The sequence below is a fragment of the Podarcis bocagei genome (assembly GCF_964188305.1).
Source record: "Podarcis bocagei genome assembly, chromosome: 15".
NCBI lineage: Eukaryota > Metazoa > Chordata > Lepidosauria > Squamata > Lacertidae > Podarcis > Podarcis bocagei.
The window spans coordinates 3,347,619-3,374,440 of record NC_138141.1 but is presented as its reverse complement, the minus strand read 5'-3'; the positions used below and the strand labels follow the sequence as shown (position 1 = coordinate 3,374,440).

Below are 26,822 nucleotides of genomic sequence, written 5' to 3'. Positions count from 1 at the left end.
CTAAGCTTTCATCCCACCTTTTTATCTCTTGGGTTTAATGTTCAAGCCTGCTGGAGCAGATGCACTCCCTCTGTCATAGCAAAACTTAATACAGTGGTGCCTCGCAAGACGAAATTAATTCTTTCCGCAAGTCTCTTCGTCTTGCGAGTTTTTCGTCTTGCGATGCACGGTTTCCCATAGGAATGCATTGAAAATCAATTAATGCGTTCCTAGGGAAACCGCCTTCAGACCAGGTCCGGGGACAGTCTGTCCCCGGACCTCTTCTGAAGGCTGGGGGGGGGGGGACAAGGGCTTTTCTTCCCACCCCCAGCATTTTAAAAAACCCCGGGACAGCGGAGGACTTCTCCGCTGTCCAGGCGATCTTAAAATGCTGGCGGGCGGCATTTTAAAATCGCCCCGGACAGTGGAGGACTTCTCCACTGTCCGGGGCGATTTAAATGAGACAGATGGGCCCGTCCTTGCTGCCGCTTGCCCACCAGGTTTCTCTTACGCACAGCAACCCAGGTCATGTGGGCGGGGAGGGGGGGTTGCAGTGATTTTTAGGAAGTCATTAGTTTGCACCAGGCGTCCTATTGGGAAGACCCAGTTTTCTGAGTGCATGTTCTGGAAGTTGGGCAATAGGGGCAGTACAGGATTCCTTTTGGTGTACCGACCTCCCCGCTGCACCAAGGATTCCCTGTCCGAGCTGCTTCAGGTCGTGGCGGATGTTCTCCTGGAGACACCTAGTTTGGTTGTCCTAGGGGATTTTAACATCCACGCCGACACGACCTTACAAGGGGCCGCTCGGGACTTCGTGGAAAGCATGGCCTCCATGGGGCTGTCCCTGAATAAGTTGGGCCCAACTCATAGTCATGGACATGCCTTAGACCTGGTATTCACCTCTAGCGACGTGGGTGATCTGACACTAAGTAAAAATGAAACCAAAGAAGTGCCATGGTCAGATCACTTCCTGGTGCAACTGGACTTCTCCGCGACCCTTCCCCTCTGCAGGGAGGTGGGACCAATTCGGATGGTCCGCCCCCGCCACTTAATGGATCCAAATGGTTTCCAGAGAGTGGTAGGGGATGCTTTATCCCATGTTGATGGCCTTTCAGCTGATTCCCTGGTGGCCCGCTGGAATGCGGAGTTAACCAGGGCTATCGACTGTCTGGCTCCGAAGCGCCCTCTCCGATTGCATGGAGCCCGGACAGCCCCGTGGTTTTCTTCGGAGCTGAGGGCGATGAAACAATCGCTGAGACGGCTAGAGCGTCGGTGGCAGAAAACTCACTCCGAATCTGACCGGACACAGGTTAGAGCTCAACGTCGAGCCTACCAAGTGGCGATAGCGACGGCGAAGAAGACTTTCTTCACCGCCTCTATTGCATCTGCAGAAAATAGTAGCAGGAGACTCTTTCAGGTGGTCCGCAATTTAACGGAACCACCTTTACCACCGGGGCCTTGTAAAGACCCCAAGATCTCCTGCAACGATTTTGCAAAGTTTTTTGCAGATAAAATCACTCATATTCGGAAGGAGCTAGACACCACCGTGGGAGCAGGGCTGGGGCGGGAGAGTGCTAGAGCCCTGTCTGGTCAAGTTGCATGGAATCAATTTCAATCCGTTACCCCCGAGGATGTGGACAGGCTGCTTGGACGAGTGAAACCAACCACCTGTCTCCTTGATCCTTGCCCATCCTGGCTTATAAAAGCTAGCCGGGAAGGGCTGGGCGATGGGCTCTGCGGGGTGGTGAATGCTTCCTTCTGTGAGGGAGCCTTCCCAGATCCGCTGAAAGAGGCGGTCATTAAACCGCTTCTTAAAAAACCATCTTTAGACCCGGCCAGTGTGGCCAACTATCGCCCAGTCTCAAATCTTCCATTCTTGGGCAAGGTGATTGAGCGTGTGGTTGCTGAACAACTCCAGGCACGCCTGGAGGATGCGGACCATTTGGATCCCTTCCAATCAGGGTTCAGGCCTCATCATGGGACTGAAACTGCCTTGGTCGCACTGGTTGATGATCTCCGGCGAGCTAGGGACAAAGGTGAGAGTTGTTTCCTAGTTCTGCTGGATCTCTCAGCGGCCTTTGATACAATCGACCATAACATCCTTCTGGACCGTCTAGAGGGGTTGGGAGCTGGGGGCACTGTTATACAGTGGTTTCGCTCCTTCCTCCTGGGCCGTGTTCAGAAAGTGGTGGTGGGGGATGAGTGTTCAGACCCTTGGGCCCTCACTTGTGGGGTGCCTCAGGGTTCCATCCTCTCCCCCATGCTTTTTAACATCTATATGAAGCCGCTGGGAGAGATCATCAGGGGGTTTGGACTGGGTGTCCATCAATATGCAGATGATACCCAGCTCTACCTTTCTTTCAAATCAGAACCAGTGAAGGCGGTGAAGGTCCTGTGTGAGTGCCTGGAGGCGGTTGGAGGATGGATGGCGGCTAATGGATTGAAGTTGAATCCTGACAAGACAGAAGTACTGTTTTTGGGGGACAGGGGGCGGGCTGGTGTGGAGGACTCCCTGGTCCTGAAAGGGGTAACCGTGCCCCTGAAGGACCAGGTGCGTACCCTGGGAGTCATTTTGGACTCACAGCTGTCCATGGAGGCGCAGGTCAATTCTGTATCCAGGGCAGCTGTCTACCAACTCCACCTGGTACGCAGGCTGAGACCCTACCTGCCCGCAGACTGTCTGGCCAGAGTGGTGCATGCTCTAGTTATCTCCCGCTTGGACTACTGCAATGCGCTCTACGTGGGGCTACCTTTGAAGGTGACTCGGAAACTACAGCTAATCCAGAATGCGGCAGCTAGACTGGTGACTGGGGGCGGCCGCCGAGACCACATAACGCCGGTCTTGAAAGACCTACATTGGCTCCCAGTACGTTTCCGAGCACAATTCAAAGTGCTGGTGTTGACCTTTAAAGCCGTAAACGGCTTCGGCCCAGTATACCTGAAGGAGCGTCTCCACCCCCATCGTTCTGCCCGGACACTGAGGTCCAGCGCCGAGGGCCTTCTGGCGGTTCCCTCATTGCGAGAAGCGAAGCTACAGGGAACCAGGCAGAGGGCCTTTTCGGTGGTGGCGCCCGCCCTGTGGAATGCCCTCCCATCGGATGTCAAGGTGATGGACAACTACCTGACATTCAGAAGACATCTTAAGGCGGCCCTATTCAGGGAAGCTTTTAATGTATGATATTTTAGTGTTTTTTGGTTTCTGTGGAAGCCGCCCAGAGTGGCTGGGGAAACCCAGCCAGATGGGCGGGGTACAAATAATAATTATTATTATTATTATTATTATTATTATTATTATTATTATTATTATTATTAAAGGCCCCTGGGAAGGCAGGCAGGGGGGACAAAGACTTTCGCCCCCTGCCCGCCTTCAGAAGGTGTTCCCGCCCCCCCTCCCCGCTTCGGAACAGCGTTCCGAAGTGGGGCGGCTGGGGCAGATGTTCCCGCCCCCCCTCCCCGCTTCGGAACAGCGTTCCGAAGTGGGGCGGCTGGGGCAGATGTTCCCGCCCCCCCTCCCCGCTTCGGAACAGCGTTCCGAAGTGGGGCGGCTGGGGCAGATGTTCCCGCCCCCCCTCCCCGCTTCGGAACAGCGTTCCGAAGTGGGGCGGCTGGGGCAGATGTTCCCGCCCCCCCTCCCCGCTTCGGAACAGCGTTTTAAAATGCTGGGGGTCGGCAGCGAAGCGTTCGCTGCCGACCCCCAGCATTTTAAAATCTCCCCGGGACAGAGAAGTCTCTGCTGTCCCGGGGAGATTTTAAAATGCTGGGGGTCGGCAGCCCCCCAGCATTTTAAAATCTCCCCGGGACACGGGGAGATTTTAAAATGCTCCCGACTTCTCTGCTGTCCCGGGGAGATTTTAAAATGCTGGGGGTCGGCAGCGAACGCTTCGCTCCCGCCCGCTAGCATTTTAAGATCGCCCGGGGCAGGCGGGGGGGAGCAAAGACTTTTGCCCCCCGCCGGCCTTCAGAAGAGGTCCTCTTCTGAAGGCCGGCTGTGGGCGAAAGTCTTTGCTCCCGACCGCCAGCATTTTCCTATGGAAGCCCATAGGGAAATTCGTCTTGCGAAGCCCCTCCAAAACAGAAAACCCTTTCGTCTTGCGGGTTTTCCGTCTTGCGAGGCATTCGTCTTGCGGGGTACCACTGTAATCCATTCTATATAAGTGCCTCATTTGTTGGGTGCAATCTAGAGAATGTCTGTGTAAGTTTAAGTAGAAAGTGTGCCATTGAATATACAATTAATGCACAAGACCAAGGGAATTCAGTTATTCTTTTCAGGCTGTGCTTTTTATGTCTTAACGAGTTCTGCTTCTGTTTAAAAACAGCAGAAGTTGACTTCTTAATGTTTATTCTTTGTAGGTATCAATGCTTTAAGTCAGCCTGGATGTATGAAGTGTTTCACAACGGTTTCTCTTTTCCTGTAAACTATGGCAACTTAAAAACTGCACTGCAGGTCTATGACAAAGAGGTGCAATGGACGTTGGGGGCCATTCTCTATCGAACACGGTTTTTGCCTTTGAGGTATGGCTTCGCTTTTCTGAAGTGTGGTGTTCAAAAAGAGCCAGTCACCAGTCACAACCCTTTCAGTGGATAATTTTCTCCAGAAAACTTTGCATCTGTGATGGTTTCTGAGCATCATGTATAGCTAGTGAGTTGCCCGCCAGATGGTGGGAATAGAGGACGAATGGAATGGTAAACACTAGTTGTTGTTCACCTCTGTGTGCCCTGTTCCTCGAGACCAGCACAGCAGCCTTTGCTGTTGGGTTGCTAGGCATTCAGATAGGTTTGAGAGGATGAAAGGAATTGGTCTAAGAGGAAGATGACATTAGTGTTACAGCTGCTGACATCACAACTCCCCCCCCCCCATAAATTTCTAAGGGGCAGTTTAGGAGTTGTGGCTCTTCCCACTTGAAAATCACCATATTCCTCAGTTGCCCTCTCAGCTTTCTTCTGGAATCTCCCACCCTTACAGAGGCTGACTTGCTGAGGTGTGGGTTGCTGTAAGATTTCTTTCACGCTAATAATTTTGTTCTGTTTTCCCAGGGACATCCAGCAGGAGAATTTCCGAGGCAATCACTCCCATTGGCGCAGCTTCTCCTTTGTTTACAACCATTACCTATTCTTTGCCTGCTTCTTTGTTGTGCTGCTGTCCATCCTGCTGTACCTGTTGCGATTGCGACGGATTCACCGGCGAATGCTACACAGCGGCCCGTCCCCTTCCCTCTGGATCGAGGAAGGCCTCCCGCCACAGAAGATCCCAGGAGCCTTATAAGCTGCTGAACACTGGTCTTAGGACTTGCTAAAGAAAAAGCCATCATTTTTGCCTCAGGGTTCTTTTCTCATCCCTAGAAACCGTTGCCCAAGTCTCTTGCTGCGGTGTTGGAATCGAGAGGTCACCTGTACCTGGAAAACTGAGGGGGGAAAGCAGGGTCAGCTCCGCTTGGCTAGACTGAGGGAATATCAGCCAAAATTATTTTAAAAACTCTTACCTTAAAAGTAAATGCACTTTGACATTGAGGGGAGATGTTGTGGAGGGAGGAACGAAAAGGGTGGGGCAGGGAAGACTTAATGCCAGTAAATAAATAAATGGGAAAGAAGCAACCTAGTCTGTTCTCCACTGTTCTGTACACAACTACTGTGATTGTTCTCTCAATATATGGTAAGCCAGCTCATAAAAAATTCCTGTGGATGTGAGGGAAATCTTATTAACCAATAATCCATCCTGTAAGGCAGGGGTGGGGAACTGGATGGGGCTGGCTGGCCAGACCATTATCTTCCTGCACCTCTCATGCCCACAGTGACATTGGGTGACCCCTTTTTGCCTGCCTGGTTTGAAATCAGACTGTGGGCAGAAGCACAGCCTGCAAAGCACAGACTATCAGTTGAATGTCAGGGCTTGCAGAGTGCTATGCACAGCCCATCCTGACAGACAGCTGATTGACAATGCCTGAAACCCCCTTTTGGCTGTAACTCATATGATGTTCAGTGTTGGGCAGGTAAGCCCAGCTGAAATGGCCCGGTAGACTTAATTGAGCCTATGGGCTGGAGGCTCTCCATTGGAGCCCTAAGGATATCTCATTTGTCCCTAAGCTCCACACACTCCGTATGCCCCAGAGCCACACTGACATCAGACAAAGGGTTCTTTAATCTATTCATTCCTGGTGTGAACAGCAACATAGGCTTTAACAGAACTCTCCCTTGGTGCTCTTAAGCCGCTTGCTGTGTCTTGGCCTGCACAGAGGAACCAGCACCCAGGGAGAATTGCGCAAAGTGAGAGTCAGCAGCAGGACTGTAAGCAAATGCACGTTGCAAGACGAGGCCGCCACCCAGTCCTCTGCTGCTGTCCACACTGGGAATGAGGGTGTTAAAGAGCCTTCTGTTGGTGTCTTGGCTTGCCTGTGAGTGTGTCAGTGAACAGTGCCAATATGGCTGGTCTTGAAGCCCTTGCTCTGTTCAACTGTCTTTAAAAAATATTTTGTAAAATATGCTGACCAGGGCAATAGATCTTGAGGTTCTGAGCCGCCTCCTGAAAAGAGGGTTCTTCAGTTTGTTAACGTTGTGATGTACAGTATTCTTGCAATATTGTGATGGAGCAAACCTGGCTAGCCATTGTAATGTACTGGTGTTGGGAAATGCACTCATAACATGGCGCATTTGGCCTTGCCTGCAGTCCACCTGGTGTGCTTAGTAGCACTATCTGTGCTGCAGCAGAGAGTTAATATATGTGTGGCTTTCAGTCTTTGGGCCTGGCAGTAATTATTGATCCTTTTGTAGCAGCAAATAATTGAGTGAGACTGAAACACTGCTTGGACGCGTGCTGGAAAGATAACATGTATGCTGTCATGTCCTTATTTCTGGCTATAGAAACTGTTTTTACTTGAAAGAACATGTTCATAATTTAAAGTGGCATTTGTGTGAACATCTCATAAAATACAAGCTTTATCATCTTAGAAAGCAGCATCTGGTTTCACTCATGCATGAAGGGGTGTGGGGGGGTGAGAGAGAGAGGGGGGGAAGAGATTTTAGCCTAATTGTACCTTATTAGAATCTCTTCCAGGCTTGTGAAGTTGGAGTGGGAGGATACATTTGAAATTAATTATAATCTTTTGACTGGAATCCCCCATGTGTGCTCTGGTCAAGGAGCATCTATTTAAGGAGGGGAGTTGCTCTTACAAATGTTGCTCATGCTTTGAATTTCTTTCTTTTCTTTTTGGCCTATTTAGATTCCCACACATCTAATTTTATTGTAACCCTTTACCCTCGAAAAACCCAGGATTGTAACTGGCCCTGAGTGTTTAAGTATATTATAGAAATGTAGGCAACAAGTGTAACTATCAGACTTCCTTGGTATTTTGTGTTTTTTTCAAAAAAAAGCTGAAGCCTTTTGCTTTCCAATTCTATATACAGTGGTACCTTGGGTTACATACGCTTCAGGTTACATACGCTTCAGTTTACAGACTCCGCTAACCCAGAAATAGTACCTCAGGTTAAGAACTTTGCTTCAGGATGAGAACAGAAATTGTGCTCCGGCGGCAGTGGGAGGCCCCATTAGCTAAAGTGGTGCTTCAGGTTAAGAACAGTTTCAGGTTAAGAACGGACCTCCGGAACGAATTAAGTACTTAACCCGAGGTACCACTGGACAGTAAATGCTTGTGATTCTATCATGAAAAATATAGCAACTTTAGTACTTGTGTCAAATCAACAAGTTTTTAACATGTGTTGGAGGAATAATGAGCTGCTTTCTAATCCAGAGCAATCTGCAGTGACCTCCTCCCCTCACAAAATAGTGAAACACAACACTCTTAATAGCCTTAAGCTCAACAGTTTTCAACCGGGTTCCCAGGCCTTGTGATCCTCTCCATCCGAAAGGTTGTGTTTATACATGTGGGGGGGGGGTGTTTGGTTATGCACTTAACAAGCTTTGCTTCAGCCTCTCCTCTCCACCCCCCCACCAAAAAATAAATCCATTAAGGTTAGCAAAGAAAAGACCAGGGCTGTGCCCTCTAACCTTTGCCAATGGCCTTGCAGCCAGGTAAGTGATATCAAGACATATTCATCAGCATTGCTTCTGCTTCAGGGCTGCAGCTACAGGACCCAACCAATCTTTGATAAGCATTCTCTTAAATGGGTCTCTCTGCAGAAGGGGAGTAGCTTAAAAAAAATGATTTTTTGTTTTTAATTGTTAGAATGCTGCACTCTGTAAGAGGGAAAAAACATGTTTTTTTCTCATTTCCTTTCTATTACGGTACTTAAGGGTCTGTCTTCTTTTCTCTTTTAAAGATTGCCTGGACAAAACAGTTTGGCTAATTATACTCTGCCAAAAAGAGCATAACAAAGAGGTCGGCCAGAAAGTCTCAGTAGCCTGGTGACAGACTTGATCTGGGGCACTCTGTCCCCTGATGCGGCTTTTATCTCTGCCATTGTTGCTGCTTAATGATGGGTGGAAGTCTGCAAATGCCACGTACATGGTAGTAATGTTTAATAACAGCCTCACTCTCAGAAATATACTTTTTGGTGAAGAAAAAAAATCTGTTATTTTTCAGGTCATCTTGCCAGCAGTGGAACCAAGTGCAAAGCAAAGGCTGCATTTGTGCTGAGCTGCTTTTCTAATTTTGTAATATTTTTATATCCCACCTATCGTCCAAGGAGGACCTCAGAGTTCTCAGGAGGCCTTCTGACCAGGCACTGGACAAACCCTGGCATTCTTGGCTTCAGGGAGGGCATTCCATTTAGTACCATAGGTCTGCAGGTCTAAGGAAAGGGCCATTGTTCAATGGCAGATCGTCAACTTTGCATGTTGTGTGACTGACTTCATAAAATGTTTTCTTCTAGTTAGATGGCACATTTTGATTCATAACTTTCATTCCAAAAAGTTATAGCCTATTCTATTCTAGTCTAGAGGAACAGTAAGCTAGTGGGGGAATCAGCAGAATGGGTTATGTTTAAAGAGATGTGCACAGTTCACTTTGCCAGCAAATAAAATGGGATGGGTTAAAAGGCAGGGTGCAAGCAATTGAATGACTTAAGGGGAAAATGGGTGGAGAAAGATCTAAGCATGGGAATAAGGGGATAATGACAGGAAGAAGACCAAATAAGCTGAAGGGAAACTGAACAAGAGAGAAAGAAAAACCCAGGCATAGGGCTGCTCCATTTTTGTTTCATTTCATTTTACAAAATGTCACTTAACTGTAAACAAGCAGTTTACAAAGAATATAAAATATACTTTAACACCATCAGTGAAAACACACCCCCCCCCCAATAAAATCAACAGTTAAAAATATTCATTATAGGGTAAAATTACAGACTAAAATACATGCAAACTTTACATGTCTGGGCAGGCTTGCCTAAACAAAAGTTTTTAGCAGGTGCCAAAAAGAATACAGCGAAGTCACTAATGCCAATGGGCAGGGAGTTCCAAAGGATAGGTGCAGCCACACTAAAAAAAAGGATTTCTTGCAAGGGTGCCTCAAAGATCATGGCCACTTTTAAATCCTCAGATTTTGCTGCCTGGTATTAAGCATTTTGTTAATGAATTAATTGCATACTGCCTTCCTTACTGATCCCAAGGCAGTTTACAAGAAAAAAATGATACTGTTCCCCATCAAGGCTAGCCTAGTCCTTTGGTCAACTGTGGCAGAAAATTACACAGGCACCTCTCCTTCTACCTGGCAGTAAAAATGTAATAATAATTTGTTGTCTTTCATTACATCCAAGGCCTCATTTTGCCTGATGGTGGGGCCAGCCATCCTACTGTGTTCCTCTGTGTCTGCATGCATCTGAAACGTACGGCTGAAAACAAATCCAAGTTGAAAGATTCAGGTGTAAACTTGGCTATGGTTAGAATAACTGGTCTGTGGACCACCAGTGGTCTGTAAACATGTGCATATTGATTTTTAATTGTATTTTTATTGCTTCTTTTATTCTGCTATACTGTACCGCAATTCAAATTCTATGGAATCCAGTTTGCAGTGCAATGTAAGAAATAAAAGCGGTAAAAATGCAATTACAGATCATACAGCATCTAGCACAGCACATTACAATTGCTACAACAGGCAGAAAAACCATTAAGTGGTCCGCCAAGACCCTCAGCAATTTTCAGGTGGTTTGAGAGGGGGTGGAGCTTGGCAGCCACCATTCTGACCAATATCTGAAATTTTGATGTTTACCCTCTAAACAGTGTTTCACGGACTTTGTGGCTTTGCTGGTTTTCAGTGATGTTATGCTGGTTGATTACTTAAGTTGCCAGCAATATACAATGACAGTTGAGAGGAAGGAGCAGACCCAGATTTCCTTTCTGTGTTTCTGGCTAGTTCTGAGCCGCTGCCTCCTGGGCTTCATCCCTCCATCCCATTCAACGCTTGCCTCTTTCCCCTCAGCCACCATGTCTTTTTGAGACATCACAGACACTCCGTAGTCAATGGCAACAACAAGGGAAGCATCAGCTCAAGCTCCCTAAAGACTGACCATTGTGGGGGCAGTGATTTATTTTCTGTTTGATTCCCACCCGGCCCACCCTTCATGTGTACTGACCCCAGGGAGAGGGGATGCATAATCATAAGGGTCTGACAGAGACTTCCGGAAGGCCACATATGTTCTCTGGGCCTGAGATTCCCCACCCCTGCTTTATGTGTTATGAAAATCATATTTTCAGGGCTGGCTCACCCATTAGGCAAAGTGAGGCAAATGCCTCAGGCGGCAGGTGCTGAAGGGTGGAGAGTGCTAACCCAGAGTTAGAGATGGGAGCTGTGTGTGCGTGTGCCACACAGCCTGCCATGCAATCACTAGACCTGCCTGTGGCCGGATTTACGTATAAGCTAAACAAGCGATAAAGGAAGAAAAAACGATGTACATTTCCAAAATATAAGATAAAAAACAAATAAAATAAAACCTACATTCAGCAAAAGTGTTTTGTGTTGTGTAGGCTCCTATGATAAGTAATGGGCTCCACCTACTTCTTGATTGTATTTCAGTTCAACAATTACTTTGATGAAATATATATTTTGTTCTCTACAAATGGCTTTAGATATCTATTAGGTCCATAAATTACCAAATAGCATATATTCAACACAAAAAACAGTGATAATTTGTTGTTGACAAAGGACAGCTGGACATATAAATGGCCCCATTACCTTCAGTAGCTTAGGGCCTCATCAGACCCAAATCCAGCCCTGCCTGCCTGCTGGCCTCAGGTACAGAAGACAACACTGTCTTGTCATTAGTAGGGATGGGGGGTGGGAATCCCTAAATAAAGGACTGAGGATTTGGGTAGTTTTGTTTGCATTTTAATGAGAAATGACTGGATTCACATTTGTTGAACCAAAACATTTTTGATAGCTTTCAAGACTAAATGAGGGGGAAATGCTTGCAAAAAAAGTATATTAATCAAAACTGTATGCAAAAAAGTTGCTGCAGAAATGAATTTAAGATTTGAAAAATGAGAAAGCAATTTGCCCATTAACAGATTTGCCCATCCCTAGTCATCTGCGATGGAAGATTGCACTGCCAGTCTGATATGCTTTTGGACATTTCCGAATGTTCTTTGGCTCAGGTAGTAAAATGTTTCAGGTCAGCTCTGCGCACGTCCATTCCCTTCTGGCCTAGTTTGCGTGTGCAAATTTGGACATGTGCAGCACTGATGGACAGGCAGCATTTGTGCAGAGCTGCTCTTTGCAGGAGCTGGTGTCGGGGGCCTGACCATGTGGCTTGTGTAATTGTGCAGCTAATCTGAAGTCCTTTCCCAAGTTGTCTTTGCAACATTTTCTCACACCTTTTTCTAGTTGAAAGAAAGCAGGAGCTGAGGGGAGTGTTCAAGCAAATGAGGAGTTGGTGCAATATGGAGAAACAGCCTTGTATTTTGCTTCACATGTGATATGCTCTATTAACATACAGGGCAAACGAGAACTTTTTTAAAAAGCAACAACACATGGTCCATGTGAGAGGTATAGCCAGAACAGTGTAGATCTACACCTTTTTGAGTGCAGTTGACTGCAGCATATAAAAGGACCTCTGGTGGATCAGACTAAAGGCCCACCTAGTCTTGCATCCTGTTTTCACAATGACCAAGTATGGGACGCTCATAAGAAGGACATGAATGCAATAGTATTCTTTGCACCTGAGATGCCCAGTAAGGATGGAGGATAAATTTGATTCAGTTTGCATTTAAATGTGCTCTTCCCTAATTTACATATTTTTGAAACAAGGTGTGATAATAGAATCATAGAATTGTAGAGTTGGAAGGGGGCACGAGGGTCATCTAGTCCAACCCTCTGCAGTGCAGAAATCTTTTTCTCAACATGGGGCTCGAAACCAGGACCCTGAAATTACAAGTCTTGTGTTCTACGGACTGAGCAGTGGTGTAGAGGAGGGGGAGGGCATGAGGCAGTTGCCCTGGGTGCAAGATTGTTAGGAGGCGCAAAATTTCAACACCCAATGCTGCCTCAATACAGCTGTGCACTTCCATCACTGGATTCTGTTGAAAATGGCTTCTCCATAAGAGCCAGGAAGTGACCTCTTCCGACAGTGGAACAATTCTTTGTTTTCTTATCTCTGTGGCTACAATCTCCTGAGTGAGGTGGATGCAGTTAGGCAGTTGAATGCCCATGCACACTCTGTTCATTTCCCTGCCTTTCGTTCACTCCTCTGTGCGTCCTCAGGCACTAACCACCCACACGACGCCACTGCAACTGAACTATCCACAGGGCTCAGCCTTCAAAATTCACACTTCTTGGAATGCAGTTCTCCAGTAATGTGTTTAAAAAATGCACATATTAGTGTAAGGTTTGCATATATTAGGGAAAGTAACATATAAAATGCATGTTAGGAAAAATTGCATACAGAAATTTGTATATTCGGAGAAATTTGCACTAAGATGCTGGTGAATTTTCATGAGGGCTTTTAAAATTAAATTTGCAAACTGATGTGGAAAACTGAATTTAAGACTAGGAAAAGGAGAAACCAAAATTTGCCTGTTCACCCGTCCCTAACTCCCAGTAAAGGTATTCAGAGGCATATTGCCTCCACCGCTGTGGGCAGGACGTGGCCACCAGAGCTCCTGGCTGCCATTGAGAATCTTATGCTCCATGGATTTGTTTAACCCCCTTTTAAAGCCATCCAAGTTAGTGGCCATCAGTACTTGAGTCCCAGTCCCAGAAATTGGCATCTTGAGAACTTCCAGTTTCCTAATAACAATAATAAGGGTTCTAGCCCTTAGGACAACCAAAACAAGCTTCAAGCTTGTGAGACTGCAATGAAATCCCCCAAGCCAGATCTGACTGAGCTACGTCTTCAGTGGACATAACAGCAGAGCCATAATAATAAAAACAATAAACTCAGATCACAACGTCTAGCTTTTCCTGGCACAGAATATTGGATTGGCATAGGTTTTGGAAAAATAATAACGCAGAGTGCGCACAGCATCACATATAACAATGCACAGTCTGGTGACAGAGTGCAGGTGGAAATGTCATCTCCATCTTGTTGTTTCGATGTCTCATTGTCCTGGTTGTCTGGCTTCACTTCAAGAGGTGAAGTCAAGGTGCAACCAGGTGATGATGTTGCTTTGGCCCTTGTGTATTGTATGTAGAAATATGCTTGCCTTAATTGCGCCAGGCAGCTTCCGCCAAACTCTTAACAACTAGCAGGTTATCTAGACAAGGGACATGGTACCCAGCCAGATATTTTTCAAAGGTGTCCCTTCTTTCATTAGTGCAAAGTATTTGCTTGTGGTGCCACGTGAGGTGCTTAAGATTGTGCTCAGCATACACCAAGCCGCTAGAGTGGTGGAGAGGGATGAAAAGAGACCGAAGGAGGATTGAGACTGGAGTTTAAGAACAAAGGAAGATTTCTGCTGGATCAGCTCTAATCCATGTTTCCAGATGTGGCCTGTTGGATGCTCCCAAGAAGCTTGCCAACTGGGGCATCAGGACTAGAGCTCATCCCAATTTGTCACCAGTGGAGGTAGCTCCAGAGCAAGAGACTCTTAATCTCAGAGTTGTGGATTTGAGCCCCACATTGGGCAAAATGATTGCAGGGCATTGGACAAGATGACCATTGTGATTCCAGTTCAAGAAAGCCTGATACTCATAGATACAGTGCCTCTGAATAGGGAAGCTCCATTTAGCTGTCAGGGTTTGTCATCATTGGTAGATGCATCCGAGAGCAATCATTCTCTTTAAATCTTCTGTAATTGCAAATATTAATGAAAGTAACTTGCAGAAATGTGTTGTATTAGTGAAGATTTATTTGCAAAAATGTGCATATTAGACAAGATTGCATAGAAAAATGTTACATTAGGATAAATTTGCACTAAAATGCTGGTGAATTTCCATGAGGACTTTTTAAACAACATGCAAACGAGTGTTGGATATGTAGAGAACAGGACCAAAATTAAAAGAATGAGAAACTGACAGAAAATGAATTTGACCCATTTGTCCATCCCAACCTGGGAGTAAACTTTATTTAATTCTAATAGAATTTACTTCTGAGCCAAAATGGGTAGGACTATAGCTTAAAATATTTATTATGGCATAAATTTTCATGCCATTAAGAAATCTTAAACAGCCACAATGCTTCTATTAATTTCTGGTTTTATTTGGAACATGTTTGTACTATCTCAGCATATGTGTGCTTTAAACCCTGTTTCAGGTAGCATGTGATTTTTAAATTCTAGATAATTGGCCCCTGCAGTTGATTTTAAAAGTTTAATTTTAAAAATATGGATATCACAAGACCCAATGGAAACTTTACTTTTTAGGGGCTGGCTAACTTTTGTATGAGGACAATCTCCCCAAATCATCAGTCCTTTTTAAAGTCAGGCATTTATTTGGGGAATTTTTAATATCTGATTCAAAAACATCTGTTTCCAACCTCTGGGAGCCAGAGCTACAAAGTGAGCATTATGAAATGTTTCTTCAAATCTCGTAAAGTCTTGGGAGGAATGCAGTGTTAAAAAGAAATGTTTATTGGGTTTGTTCAGTAACCAGTGCAAATAGAATAGAGGACTCGGAGCATTAAAAACACACGCTTTGTTTCATCAGGCCAATGACAGGGCCAGAAAGCCATATAATGTCAGACCCCAACTCTCACCAGCCTCAGCCATTATGGCCACTGGACAGGGTGATGGGAATTGTAATCCCACAACATCTGTAGGGCCAGAGGTTTCCCACCTCTGATCTGCACCCCAGCTTACTTATACTACAGAATGAGGTGGTTCAATGGACAAAATCACTTCAAAAATCAGGTTGAGGGGGCGTCACGTTTTGTGAAAGTCCTTATGAAATCAGCTCCCTGTATATAATAACACTGACAAACCTTTCATGACAATACTCTTCAGATATACTTGAAGGTCTGTCACACACAAGAGGGCGAAAACTAATTATCTGCTGCCCTACAAAACAGAACTTGATCTAAGCTTCACAAGAGGGTAAATTTCAGTTGAGTATCAGGAGAAACCTATTGATGGCCAGAGCAGTTCAATGATGGAACCTAGAGAGAGGGGTGGTGGGCGTTCCTGTGCTAGGGGTCTTCAGGCAGAGGCTGAGCAGCTCTAGCTCCATTTCCTGCACTGAGCCAGCATTGGACTAGGTGCTCTAAAAGACTTCTTTTAAGGCCCCCTCTAACTTGAAGTGGTTTACAATAAGGTCTAAGCCTGAAGAATAGAGAACTAAGAGGCGATAGGATAACCATCTTCATATTTCTGAAGCGTTGTCACATCGAATATACAGCAAGCCTGTTTTCTCCTGCTCTGGAGGGTAGGATTTGAACAAATGGCTTCAAATTGCAAGAAAGGAGATTCCAACTAAACAGCAGGAAAAACTTTCTGACAGTAAAAGCTGTTCAGCAGTGGAACAGTCTCCCTTCGGAAGGTTGTGGACTCTCCTTCCTTGGAGGTTTTAAAGCAAAGGTAGGATGGCCATCTGTCATGGAAGCTTTAGCAGATTCCTGCATTCCAGGGGGTTGGGCTAGATGACCCTTGGGATCCCTTCCAACTCTACAACTGTATGATTCTGTGACTCAACTCTTCAATTGAAATCCAGTGGGGCTCAGTTTGGCTCGACTGGAGTAAGGAGTCCCCTGGAGACATCAAGGTGGCCAGATAAGGAATGGGAGGAGCTTGAAGAATTGGAGGAGGCTGATCCAAGGGAAGGTCCTAGGAATGAGGGCTGGGGGTCCCAGGAAGGTACTGATCCAGAGGAAGGTCCTTGCTGATTGGAAGGTGGAGTTCTGGATCCAGGAGAAGGGCCTAGAGAACCATCAAAAGCTTTCAAAACTTTCAGCTATAGCAGCAACCTGATCTACAGGTGGGGAGCCAGAACATCATGCCCCTCACTTATATGGTTCTGGTAGGGTGTGAGGCAGGGAGCCCAATCAGTAGGTGGAGCCAGAGCTCATAATAGGTGGGGCCAACTAATTCTAGTTTTGTCCCTATCTGCCTCCCTGCTGAGTCCTACAAGCTTGTTCTTCTCAAGCTATCACCTAAGTCATCTCTCTGTAGAGATCAGGCTGCTCAGAAGTTCCATTTATGCGCTTTAGTCAATATGAAAGGCTGAGGTGACCTGAATGAGGGTTGAGCCTGTGGCTCCAGGAAGTCTAGATGATGCAGATAAAGGACCAAGGCTGTTAAACCCTCCACAAAGTTTGGAAAGAGCTAACAATTTTGAGAAGAAAGAATAAATGACCGGTTAGTGAGGACCAGGAAGCTAGCATGTGCATTGACACCTGGCATCCCAAGGCCATGGATATTCAGTGGGGGGAAGTCCAGCAATTGTTCACAATCCTTGCTTTCAATCTAATTGCCTAGCATAAACTTTGTTGGCACATCTGGAATTCTGAAATTCTCATATTTTCATCACCATCACCACCACCACCATGTGTGTTTCTAGGCTTCAAGGGTATGAGAAGCTCAGAGTGCTTCCAAACCACCACTGTTTTCACAAGGCTTCCACCAGTATATATCAATTTGCTGCTTTTCAGATAATAATACACTGAAGTTTGCATTTTTCTGATAACGGATAAGGGAATGTAGCTTTAGAAGGTTACATATAATCCTAAAATGGTTTAATAGTTCTGTACAAAGCAGAACAGTTCTGTTGGAAGCTGCAATGCTAGCATCTGCCATGGTTTGCCTTGGCTGTTACCTTGGCACACAGTCCAAATGGGACCTACTGCTGACAAGTTCCAACAAGATCGGTGACTTCACCTCAGGCACTTCAGTTCATTTTCTGTCAATTCTCTCACTTAGCACGGAAATCCAACCATTCCATTGGCAGAATGCTGGATGCCTTATCCTTACCCGACCTTCCACTTTACCTAGGCATGCTGTAAGCATTCCTGATGGGGGCTGTCATTTGCCTTTCCATGCCTAGACTAGCGGCAGCCCTTGCATTCCATTACATGCCCAGTCTGAAGGGAGTTTCCTTTATGGCATTTGCAACCAGGCACAATTTGAGTAAATTGTAAGTCTCTGGTGGGCTTCTGCCCAGCAACTTGTGGCTTAGCTGGTGAGCTGGTGAGCCAACATGATAAATGATCAACCACAAGGTGGCTCTCTCAATGTGTGGGAACGGCATACTATTATCACCCTTTGCACACGATAGACTGATGCAGTTGGACGTGGTCTTGAAGATCACCTGCCCCAACCTCTTACAAATGCAGGAAATGCACTGCCCTAACATTGCTGACCAATTGCCATCAGTGGCAAGTTCTAATGAAGGAGAGCCTAGCAGCCTCCGCTGTCAACTAGCTTGCACTGAAGGATGGACTCATTGGTCCGTTTCAGTTTCCTCAGGTTCTCATTTTTCCAGTCTTAGTTCTCCAAATTTTTGCAGAAATTTGCAAGTTCATTCTTTTAATCCTCATGAAAAGACATCAGCACTTTAGGGCTGATTTCTCCTAATAAACACTTTTTTGTATGCAGTTTTCACGAATGTACACATTGTTGCAGGGGATTTCCCCTAATACTGTATATTCATTTTTATGCACACTTGCCCCAGCATATCCTTTTTTGTAAACATTGGTTGGAGAACTGCATCACAAAATTTGGAAAAGCGTGAATTTCAAAGGATGGCTCTGTTTCAGTTTGCGCAATGTTTCAGAAAGTGTGAATTAGGTATGTTCACCTAAAAAATGCAAAGTGAATTGAATTTCTGCCCCGTTTTCAGGCATGCATATCTATGGTATGACAAGGTTAAAGCGCATAAAGCTTTCAAAAATCATATTGTTAGGAAAGAATTATATAATGTTTGGATTAGATATAAAGATTTGTTGGAAAATAAAACCCCAAGGTGGTTGTCGCCAATGGAGGCTAAAGCCGTGAAAAAACTTAACATGGAGGCCAAGTGGCCAAAATATTGGGAAATTTTGGAAAAAGAGGGTGATAAACTGAAATTACAGAGTTATGAGAGACTGAAGCCTAAAGTATGAGATTGGCTCCATTATTATCAAATAATGGAGGTGTGTAAACAGGACAGGAAAATTGGCTTCCAGGTGGAGAAATCAAAACTAGAAACAGAACTGTTAGAACCCAATACTAAGAATTTGTCAAGAATGTATAACTTGTTGCTGAAATGGAATACACAAGATGAAACAGTTAAATCAGCTATGATTAAGTGGGCACAAGACATTGGTCATAATATTATGTTTGCTGACTGGGAACAGTTGTGGACCACCGGTATAAAATTTACGGCATGTAATGCCTTAAGAGAGAATATTATGAAAATGATCTACAGGTGGTACATGACCCCAGTCAAGCTAGCAAAAATCTACCATTTGCCTGATAATAAGTGTTGGAAATGTAAAGAAACTGAAGGTACCTTTTATCACCTTTGGTGGACGTGCCCGAAGATTAAGGCTTTCTGGGAAATAATATATAATGAAATGAAAAAGGTATTTAAATGTACTTTTCCCAAGAAACCAGAAGCCTTTCTCTTGGGCATTGTCGGCCAATTGGTGCCAAAGAAAGACAGGACCTTTTTTATGTATGCTACTACAGCAGCAAGAATTCTCATCGCAAAGTATTGGAAGACACAGGATCAACCCACTCTGGAAGAATGGCAGATGAAGGTGATAGACTATATGGGTCTGGCTGAAATGACTGGCAGAATCTGAGACCAGGGGAAAGAGACGGCGGATGAAGATTGGAAGAAATTCAAAATTTATCTTAAGAAATATTGTAAAATTAATGAGTTCTAAAATGTTGAGGTTTTAGAAAAATGGGGATTACGGCTGTAGAAGATTAAGTAAAAGAAAAGAACAAGGTGAAAATTAGATAAAAGTAAGGGGGAGGATTTGCTGAAACAAATTTGGAAACTGGGATGCAGAAAGGGAAGGTACGGGGAAGTCGGGGAAGTAAGGTTTAAGAAAAAAGGATTTGAAATTATACATGTTTGTTTATGTGTTTGTTTGTTTGTATTGTGTATTGTTTTGTGTTTATATAAATTGTGAAAAACCAATAAAAATTTTCATAAAAAATAAATAAATAAATGAATTTCTGCCCCGTTTTCTAATTCCGCTCCCATGAAGTTCTTCCTAACATTTAGTCTATAAATAATTTCCTAGTGCTACTCTTGGAGGTTTGCTTTGAACTCTCAAAGACAGGTTATAGGACAATTGTGTTTTCCTAGCATATCTTTTACATCTATAGCACAAACTGCCACCCTGGCTTCTTAAACTAGTGAACAACAGGCTGCTGCAGAGTAAAAAGAAAGAAAGTTGATGGATGAGAGTCTTTCCTTCAGCAACATTCAGTGCTCCCTCTGGCAAAAAAGTATACATTTCCTGAAGGCCCAAAGTGGGTAAACCACATAACACACCTACAGCACACACATCCGCTCCCTCTCCCTCTCCCTCTCCCTCTCCCTCTCCCCTCCTGCATCACAGAGGACAGGTCTCTGTAGGAAGACATCCTCTATTTAAGGGCTGTCTGGTTTAAAGATAAAGAAGAGCCTTCAGAAAGAGCTCAGGAGAGGCCTTTGAGTTGCCCACCAGCAGCTAGCAACTGGGATGGAGATGGATCAGGCCCCACAATCACCTGGTCCCTGGGGCAGAGGGGGGGCAGTGGTGGCGGACTGCCCTGGGTGTCACCACTGAGGGGGTGACAAAATGGTGGGGGGCAGTCACTGCGGGGGCCTGCAGTGCGCCCAAACCACGCATCTCTCCTGGGAGTGACACAGTGGCTTGGGCGCTGTAGGCGCTGTTGGGCGGCTGTGTGGGAGGAGGCAGGTAGACTCCTTGGAGACCCCAGGGAACGTCCTGCCCCGGCTCCCCCCACCCCCACAGGCAGCTGGCCCCGCCCCGGGCGCCTGATTGACTTGCTCCGCTGCTGCCCGGTCCACTGTCTTTTCCACCATTGGGAGGAATGTTTCTATTTAAATTATAATACTTGTTTCTAAATGTGCACTCAGGTATATAAATTACAATGTGCAAATGTTTTGGCAAAGTTTGAGTGGCCACTCCCTCTCTCTCTTTCGCACACACGACCTGCACCCCAATAGCCAGGACAGGTACAGGGAGGGGTGGCCAGTGGAAAGTCTTGCAAGCCAGACTGGGAAGCCTGGCGAAGGGCAGTGGGGGCATCCACAGGACTTTTCCTGGGCCAGGGGGTTGTGTGGCGAGAGAAATATTCAGAATGAATAAATAAATATATGTTGTTGTCTTTGTCCATGGAGTTTTCTTGGCAGGGATACTGGAGTGGCTTGCCGGTTCCTCCTCCAGGTGGATCACGTTTGGTCAAAACTCTCCACTATGACCTGTTCATCTTGGGTGCCCTGCTCGGCACAGTTCATAGCTTCTCTGAGCTATTCAAGCCCCTTCGCCATGGAAAGGCAGTGATCCATGAAGGGGAAATAAATATATACACGTAACCAAAAGGTGGGAGCAGGCAAGCTTCTCATGAACCAAATGAGAAGAGTGTCTGCACAACTAACTTCAAATCCCGGGTTCCAGAAATACTTGAAGCTTACTATTTTTAAAAAATTAAATTTGGGAATCTGAGGATCAACTTGGGGGGAACTGCCCCTCTTGCCCCCCCCATGAACACCCATGCCTGGTGGGTCACATTCTGCACTTCTGTTGACCTTTCCTATGGTAAATGTTTCCTCCATGAAACACTGGAGGATATTATTTATATTTATCAGTCGCTTTACTCACAGAAATGACTCAAAGCAGCTTGCAAACACAACAGAATAACTACAACCAATTACAATAAACACAACAAATGAAAATCTAAAAACACATTTCTACAAATGAGAGACAACTCTAGTAGTTCCTGCCTCACCAAAGGAGACCACACCTACTTAAGAAACCTTCAAATTAAGGGCCGAAAGATGGTGATTGCAGGGTCTGGGTTGGTTCATGTTAGCAGAGGTCCTGGAGTCCTGAGCCCTTTAAGTCTTTATAGGTCACAACCAGCACATTTGTGCCCAGAAACTAATCAGTAGCCACTGCAGTTGGACCAGGACTCTGTTGCTCCAACGATCAACCTGGCCACCAGTTTCTGCGCCAGCTGCACTTTTCAAACTGTCTGCAAAGGCAGCCCCACGTAACGTATTGCAGTAATCTAACCTAGAGGATACATTACTCTTTTGTGTATTTTTAGACTTTCCTGACGTCATGGTTGGATAGCAGTCTATACATTTGTCAATAAATAATAAACATTTGTTACCTATAGGGTAGGCTGATATACACCAGCAATAGGGAGCTGGGCTACATTGTTGATCTGAAATTGTCAGGAGGACTTTTAAAAACAAAGAGCAATTCTAAGTGCAAAAAGGCTATATTTTTATTGGTTTTTGTTTTTCCTTAACTATACAAAAACAGAGCAGAGCCCAATGGGCATGTACTTTGCACAAACAATTTCAAGTATGGAAAATTTAAACAATGTAGGGCACTTTTCCCATTTCATGTTTTGACAATGTGCCTTTCTGAAAATCTGGGCTAACTTCCTCCTGAATTATTGCTTTTTTGTACATGTATTTTGTTTTCTGATTTACATTGGCTATCAAAAATATAGAATCTGATAACAAGCAAATATGCATGGGATACTTTGGGGATGTGGAACTGTGTGTGTAAAGAAAAGCAACATGATAGGACTGAAATGTGAGATTTGGAGAAAATATCCCTGAATGACCCCAGAAACTAGAGTTCTCTGCTGGACCAAGGGCTCTTGACATCACAGTGTTAGGCAATCTAATTGCCTCTTGACACTATGGTTCATTTCTTATTGTTCTCCTTTTCAGCATTAAAACTTGCACTTATCCCATCAAGGTATTTCAGAGCTTTGCTTTGATTACAGGGGAAATGTCACATTCTTTTCCTTGAAAACAAATATTTGGAGGCAATAAGGTTGTTGTTTTTCCATGGGAAGGTGTACTCAAAGGAATAGCTTTTCCTACCTCTTGTTTGTTCTTGTTGTTTACCAGCACTGATGGTTGCTTTATCGTCCTTTCTGGGGAATGAGCTGGCACTCCCTTGTGTGTCTGGACTGCATCACAGCTCCCTATTCAGTTTTGGTCCACGTGTGCACAGCTGTTAGTACAGGAGAGGTGCCCATGCCACCAAGCTCAAGCCTGCTCTGTTCGCTTTTTCCAGCTGCAGCAGGCTAGAATTAGTCAAAAGTGAGGTTGTGTTTGGGCCAGAGGATCTTCATGGCTGAGGCATCCAACCTTTAGCAATGGATGGAGACAGAGGCAACATTTTTAGGATGGATTCTTTACCAGTGGTGTGAGCCTGAAATTGGGTCATGTCAATTCCAGCAGAGCAAACACTGGGTCAGCTAGCAGCCTTGTGCTTCCTTTTGCCCAGTAGCTAAGAGTAATGGACGCTGTTGTTCAAAAGAGCTGAAGGGCACCAGTTTGGGAAAGGACTGTTCTAAAGTAACACAGACACATATACTCAGCCCTCCCATTATCCCCTCTCTACCCCTAAATTATAAACCATTCCACAGTTGCTCTGGGGATTGAGACAAATACCCCAGCCGCACTATACATTTAAGGCATTATATACCACTTTAAACAGTTGTGGATCCCCAAAGAACTATGGGAACCGTATTAAGAGGGCTGAGAGATGTTTGGAGACTTCCTTTCCCTCCAGACTGGTTTACCAACCAATCTCACTTCCCAAGGATCTCTGGGAATTGTAGCACCATTTTACATTAGTACGGATGGTGCCCAATTTTTCCTCGAAGCAGCTGAGTCTTCTGCCTGTTCCCACAGTTTATCCAACAACGATATGAGATCGACTGAGAGGGAGCATGACTGGCCCAAGGTCAGTCGGTCATGGCTGAGAGGGATCTCAATTTGGTTCTCTCAAGGCCTCATCTGATTCTTTAACCACTACACCAGTGACAGGGAACCTGTGGCCTTCCAGATGTGGCTGGAATCCAGATTTTATCATCCCTGGCCATTGGCCATTCTGGCTGGAGCAGAGGGGAGTCAGAGTCCAGGTGTTCCATCCCTGAACATCACTTTGGCTGATCAGTGAGTCTCTTCCTAGGCAGCCAACTTTTCCCCTCATTCAAACTGACCATGCTGAAAGTTTGTTTGTTTATTATTGTTAAAATTGCATACTACCCTTCATCTAAAGACCTCTGGGCAGTTCACAGCACAAAAATACATAATGAAGGCACAAAATACATAATAAAAACAAGAACAAGAATAAAACAAATCAGTAACCCCCCTTCCCCAAACACATTTAAATGGGCACCTGGTTAAAGAGGAACATTTTCGCCTAGCGCCTAGAGGAGTATACTGAAGGCAACAGGCAACAGTGGCATAGCTGGAAGGGCAGGGGGGTGCACTGGGTGCCACACCGCGGGGGTGGCACTTACCACAGGGCCTGCAGCATGCCCCAGCCACGCATCTCTCCTGCGAGTGATGTGGTGGCTCGGGCACCTGCAGGCTACACGCTGCCCAAAAACGGCAGTGTGGGGCCCACTTCTCCCTCTGCCACCTGAGGGGAAGGTGGCTGCAAGGCTCTGTATAGTGCGCCCTTCTCTGGCTTGTTTTGCCACGGGTGCAGGGCGCGGGCGCCGCCCCGGGCACCCAAGCAGCTACCTACGCCACTGCCAGGCGTTCCCTGGGGAGAGCATTCCACAGATGGGGAGCCACTACAGAAAAGGCCCGTTCTCATGTTGCCACCCTCTGGAACCCTCATGGAGGAGGCGCATATAGATGGGTCTCAGAGGGTGAGCTCAGGGTCCAGGTCAGTTCATATGGGGAGAGGCAGTTCTTGAGGTATTGCAGTCCTGAGCTGCTTAAGGCTTTATAGGTCTAAAGCAGCACTTTGAATTGTAGAATCCATTTTCTAGAATCTGTTCTGCCTGGTTCAGAAAAGGTTACTGAAAGATGGGAGCAGCCAAGCTGGCTCATCTCGCTTAGCAGAGTACCTGCACCTTTTGCTTCATAATTTTCTTTCAAGGAGGGCCAGAGACATTCGCTTTTTCAAAAACGTATGTGGTTTCTTTCCCCAGTGAGCCTGGTACATCAGTACCCCTTGTCCCCACTTCTTGGCAGCCCTCCACGGTGCTTTGGCGCGTTCCTTTGAGATCACCAGGGCATCTTCCATCACCATGGAAGTTTGAGGAGGTCCAATCCCCTTGAAAAGATTTTTGGGGGTGCAGGCCCCCAATTACCCCTAGATGGTGCCCCTGGTTTTGCTCCTACCTAGAGAGTTGCCACAATAAAATAGCATTCAGGGACAGTAGGGAGTCAGACAGCAGCAGCAGGATCTCAGGCCCCTGGCAGTTGTGGGCTCCTGCAAGGTTCCATCTCGTCTCCAATGCTCTTAAAATTGGAGCATCCAAGAATTTGGGACATGATGCCAACAATATGCAAATGACACCCAGCTATGCATGTGTTTGATGAGGGCCAGTAAACTGAGGCTGACTCTTGGTAAGACTTGCTCTATGGGTAGCTGGCTCCTGGGTCCCAGAATTAGCTAGACCATCTGTTCTAGGCGGAATAGCACTCCTCAGACATAGCAATTGTATAGTCTGGAGGTACATCTCCATTCTAGGCTGTTGTGGAGACCCAGTTGGCCTCAGTAGTGCAGACGGTGTACAGACAGCTGCAGATGGTTGGCTAGCTATGGCCGTTCCTGGGCTGGGAAAAGCGGGTGGCAGAAGTCCATGCTGTGACCACTTTATACTTCTGCATGGAGTATTATTTTTTTTAAGTAGTGGTAAGTAATCTGGTCTATTTTGCTACCTAATTCCTGCATGCCTAGACCCTACTTATACTTAAGGTCACTTTCAAAACAGTACCACACAATCGTTTATATTTTAGGGATTAACATTATGGAATAAATTAAAGATTCTGTATTGACAAAGGCTGCAATTCTGTTCACTCACTCAGAGAAAATCTCACTGAACTGAGTAAAATTGCAAAAGATTGCATTGTTAGGCAGGCTGAAATCTTATGTCCATTTACCCGGGGTGCAGTATGGTGGAGGAATGGAGCAACCACGAGGACAGAAAATGGGATTTAAAAAATGGAATACCATTGATGGGAGAGATGGGGGGGGGGGACAGGACAGAGAGCAGCCCTGAGGGGCAGGTGTGTTTGGGTAATGATCCACTGTGGGAGAGAGAAAGATGTGGCGTGAGTTGGCTGACAGAGAGAAAGAGTTTGCCTTCTGTGAAATGTTATTTGTTTCGGGTTTTGGCCTTTTGTGAAAGGGAGCAGAAAGCTATAGGTTCCAAGGATTTGCTGTTGTGTTTTGGGACTCAGACTTGACCTCTGCTTTGTACTCACTTCCTTCCTAGTCTTTTTTGTCTCCCAGTTTCCTTCTGTCTGCCTTTTGAGAATGGACCTGCCTCCACTCCCTGACAGCCATTTTGCGGTGGTGCCCTTAGTGCTTCCTCAAAATTCGAAATGTGCTTATGGACCAAACACAATTGGGACTCCTATGCTAACCCCTATGACAAGTCTGTGGGGGTGGAGGACCTTGTTAGGCCCCTGCCAAGGCTCCCATGCCAGGAGGGCCCCTGGTGCCAACACACCTAGAATCCCTGGCCTTTCTCCTCCTCCTCCTCACTGTAGCCGCCTGTTGCCTTATCTTGTCTAAGCAAATGAGCAGGGACAAGATTGGCTGGAATGAGCATCCTCTTTTCCATGTACCCAATGAGAGAGAGTAAATTAATGGGCAGTTCTGGCAACTGGGAGGCTGTGGGATTCCCTCTTCACAGAGCTCTCTCTGGCACCTTCATTATGCACTTTCCACTGTATGTTTTATCCTGGCTTTTGACATCTGAGACCCACTGACTCTGCACCTGAGATGGTAATTTTTTAAACATTGTTTTCCATATTGAATTTTTAATTGTTGTAACTCACCCTGGCACCTGCTGGTGAATGGCGGGTGATAAACCAAATGAAAACTAAATAAATACGAGGAGGGATTAGAATAGGCTTATGGAGAGTCTTTTCCCCAAATCCACCACCCCAGATCTTGGAGCCAGCAGTCTCTTTTTGCCTCCCTAGAAATTATATCCATCACTATTGACCTCTTGGGGTTAGAATACCACTAGTATGAGGATGGTGTTGATAATGAAAAGAATTTATATCCCACCTTTCATGTCAAGAAAAGGGCTTTTTGGTCCAACTGTGCCTACCTGCACAAATAAGACCTTCAACAGAGGCCCTCCTCTGGGTGGCTGTCAGAGAAGGGCCTGTAGTTGGTGGCCCCTCAGCTGCAAGATTTAGTTCCCAGGGAGACTCACCTGGTGCCTATTTTGATTTCACTGAATGTCATAAAAATCATGGGATTGTAGAGCTGGAAGGGACTCCAGTGGTCATCTAGTCCAACCCCCTGAAGTGCAGGGATCCCAGCAGGAATCTCCACTCACAGCTGCTGTTTTATGC

General features: G+C 45.7%; 1 protein-coding gene across 1 annotated transcript in view; it reads left to right on the top strand.

The window, feature by feature from the left end:
- The window catches only part of ENTPD4 (ectonucleoside triphosphate diphosphohydrolase 4), a 30,269-nt gene extending 23,345 nt beyond the window's left edge, over positions 1 to 6,924 (top strand). The window contains exons 12-13 of the mRNA XM_081171904.1: positions 4,249 to 4,491; positions 5,014 to 6,924. Coding sequence (XP_081028030.1) covers positions 4,249 to 4,491; positions 5,014 to 5,242 — 472 coding nt within the window. The 3' untranslated portion in view covers positions 5,243 to 6,924. The remainder of the gene's footprint in view (positions 1 to 4,248; positions 4,492 to 5,013) is intronic.
- The last annotated feature ends 19,898 nt before the right edge of the window (positions 6,925 to 26,822 follow it).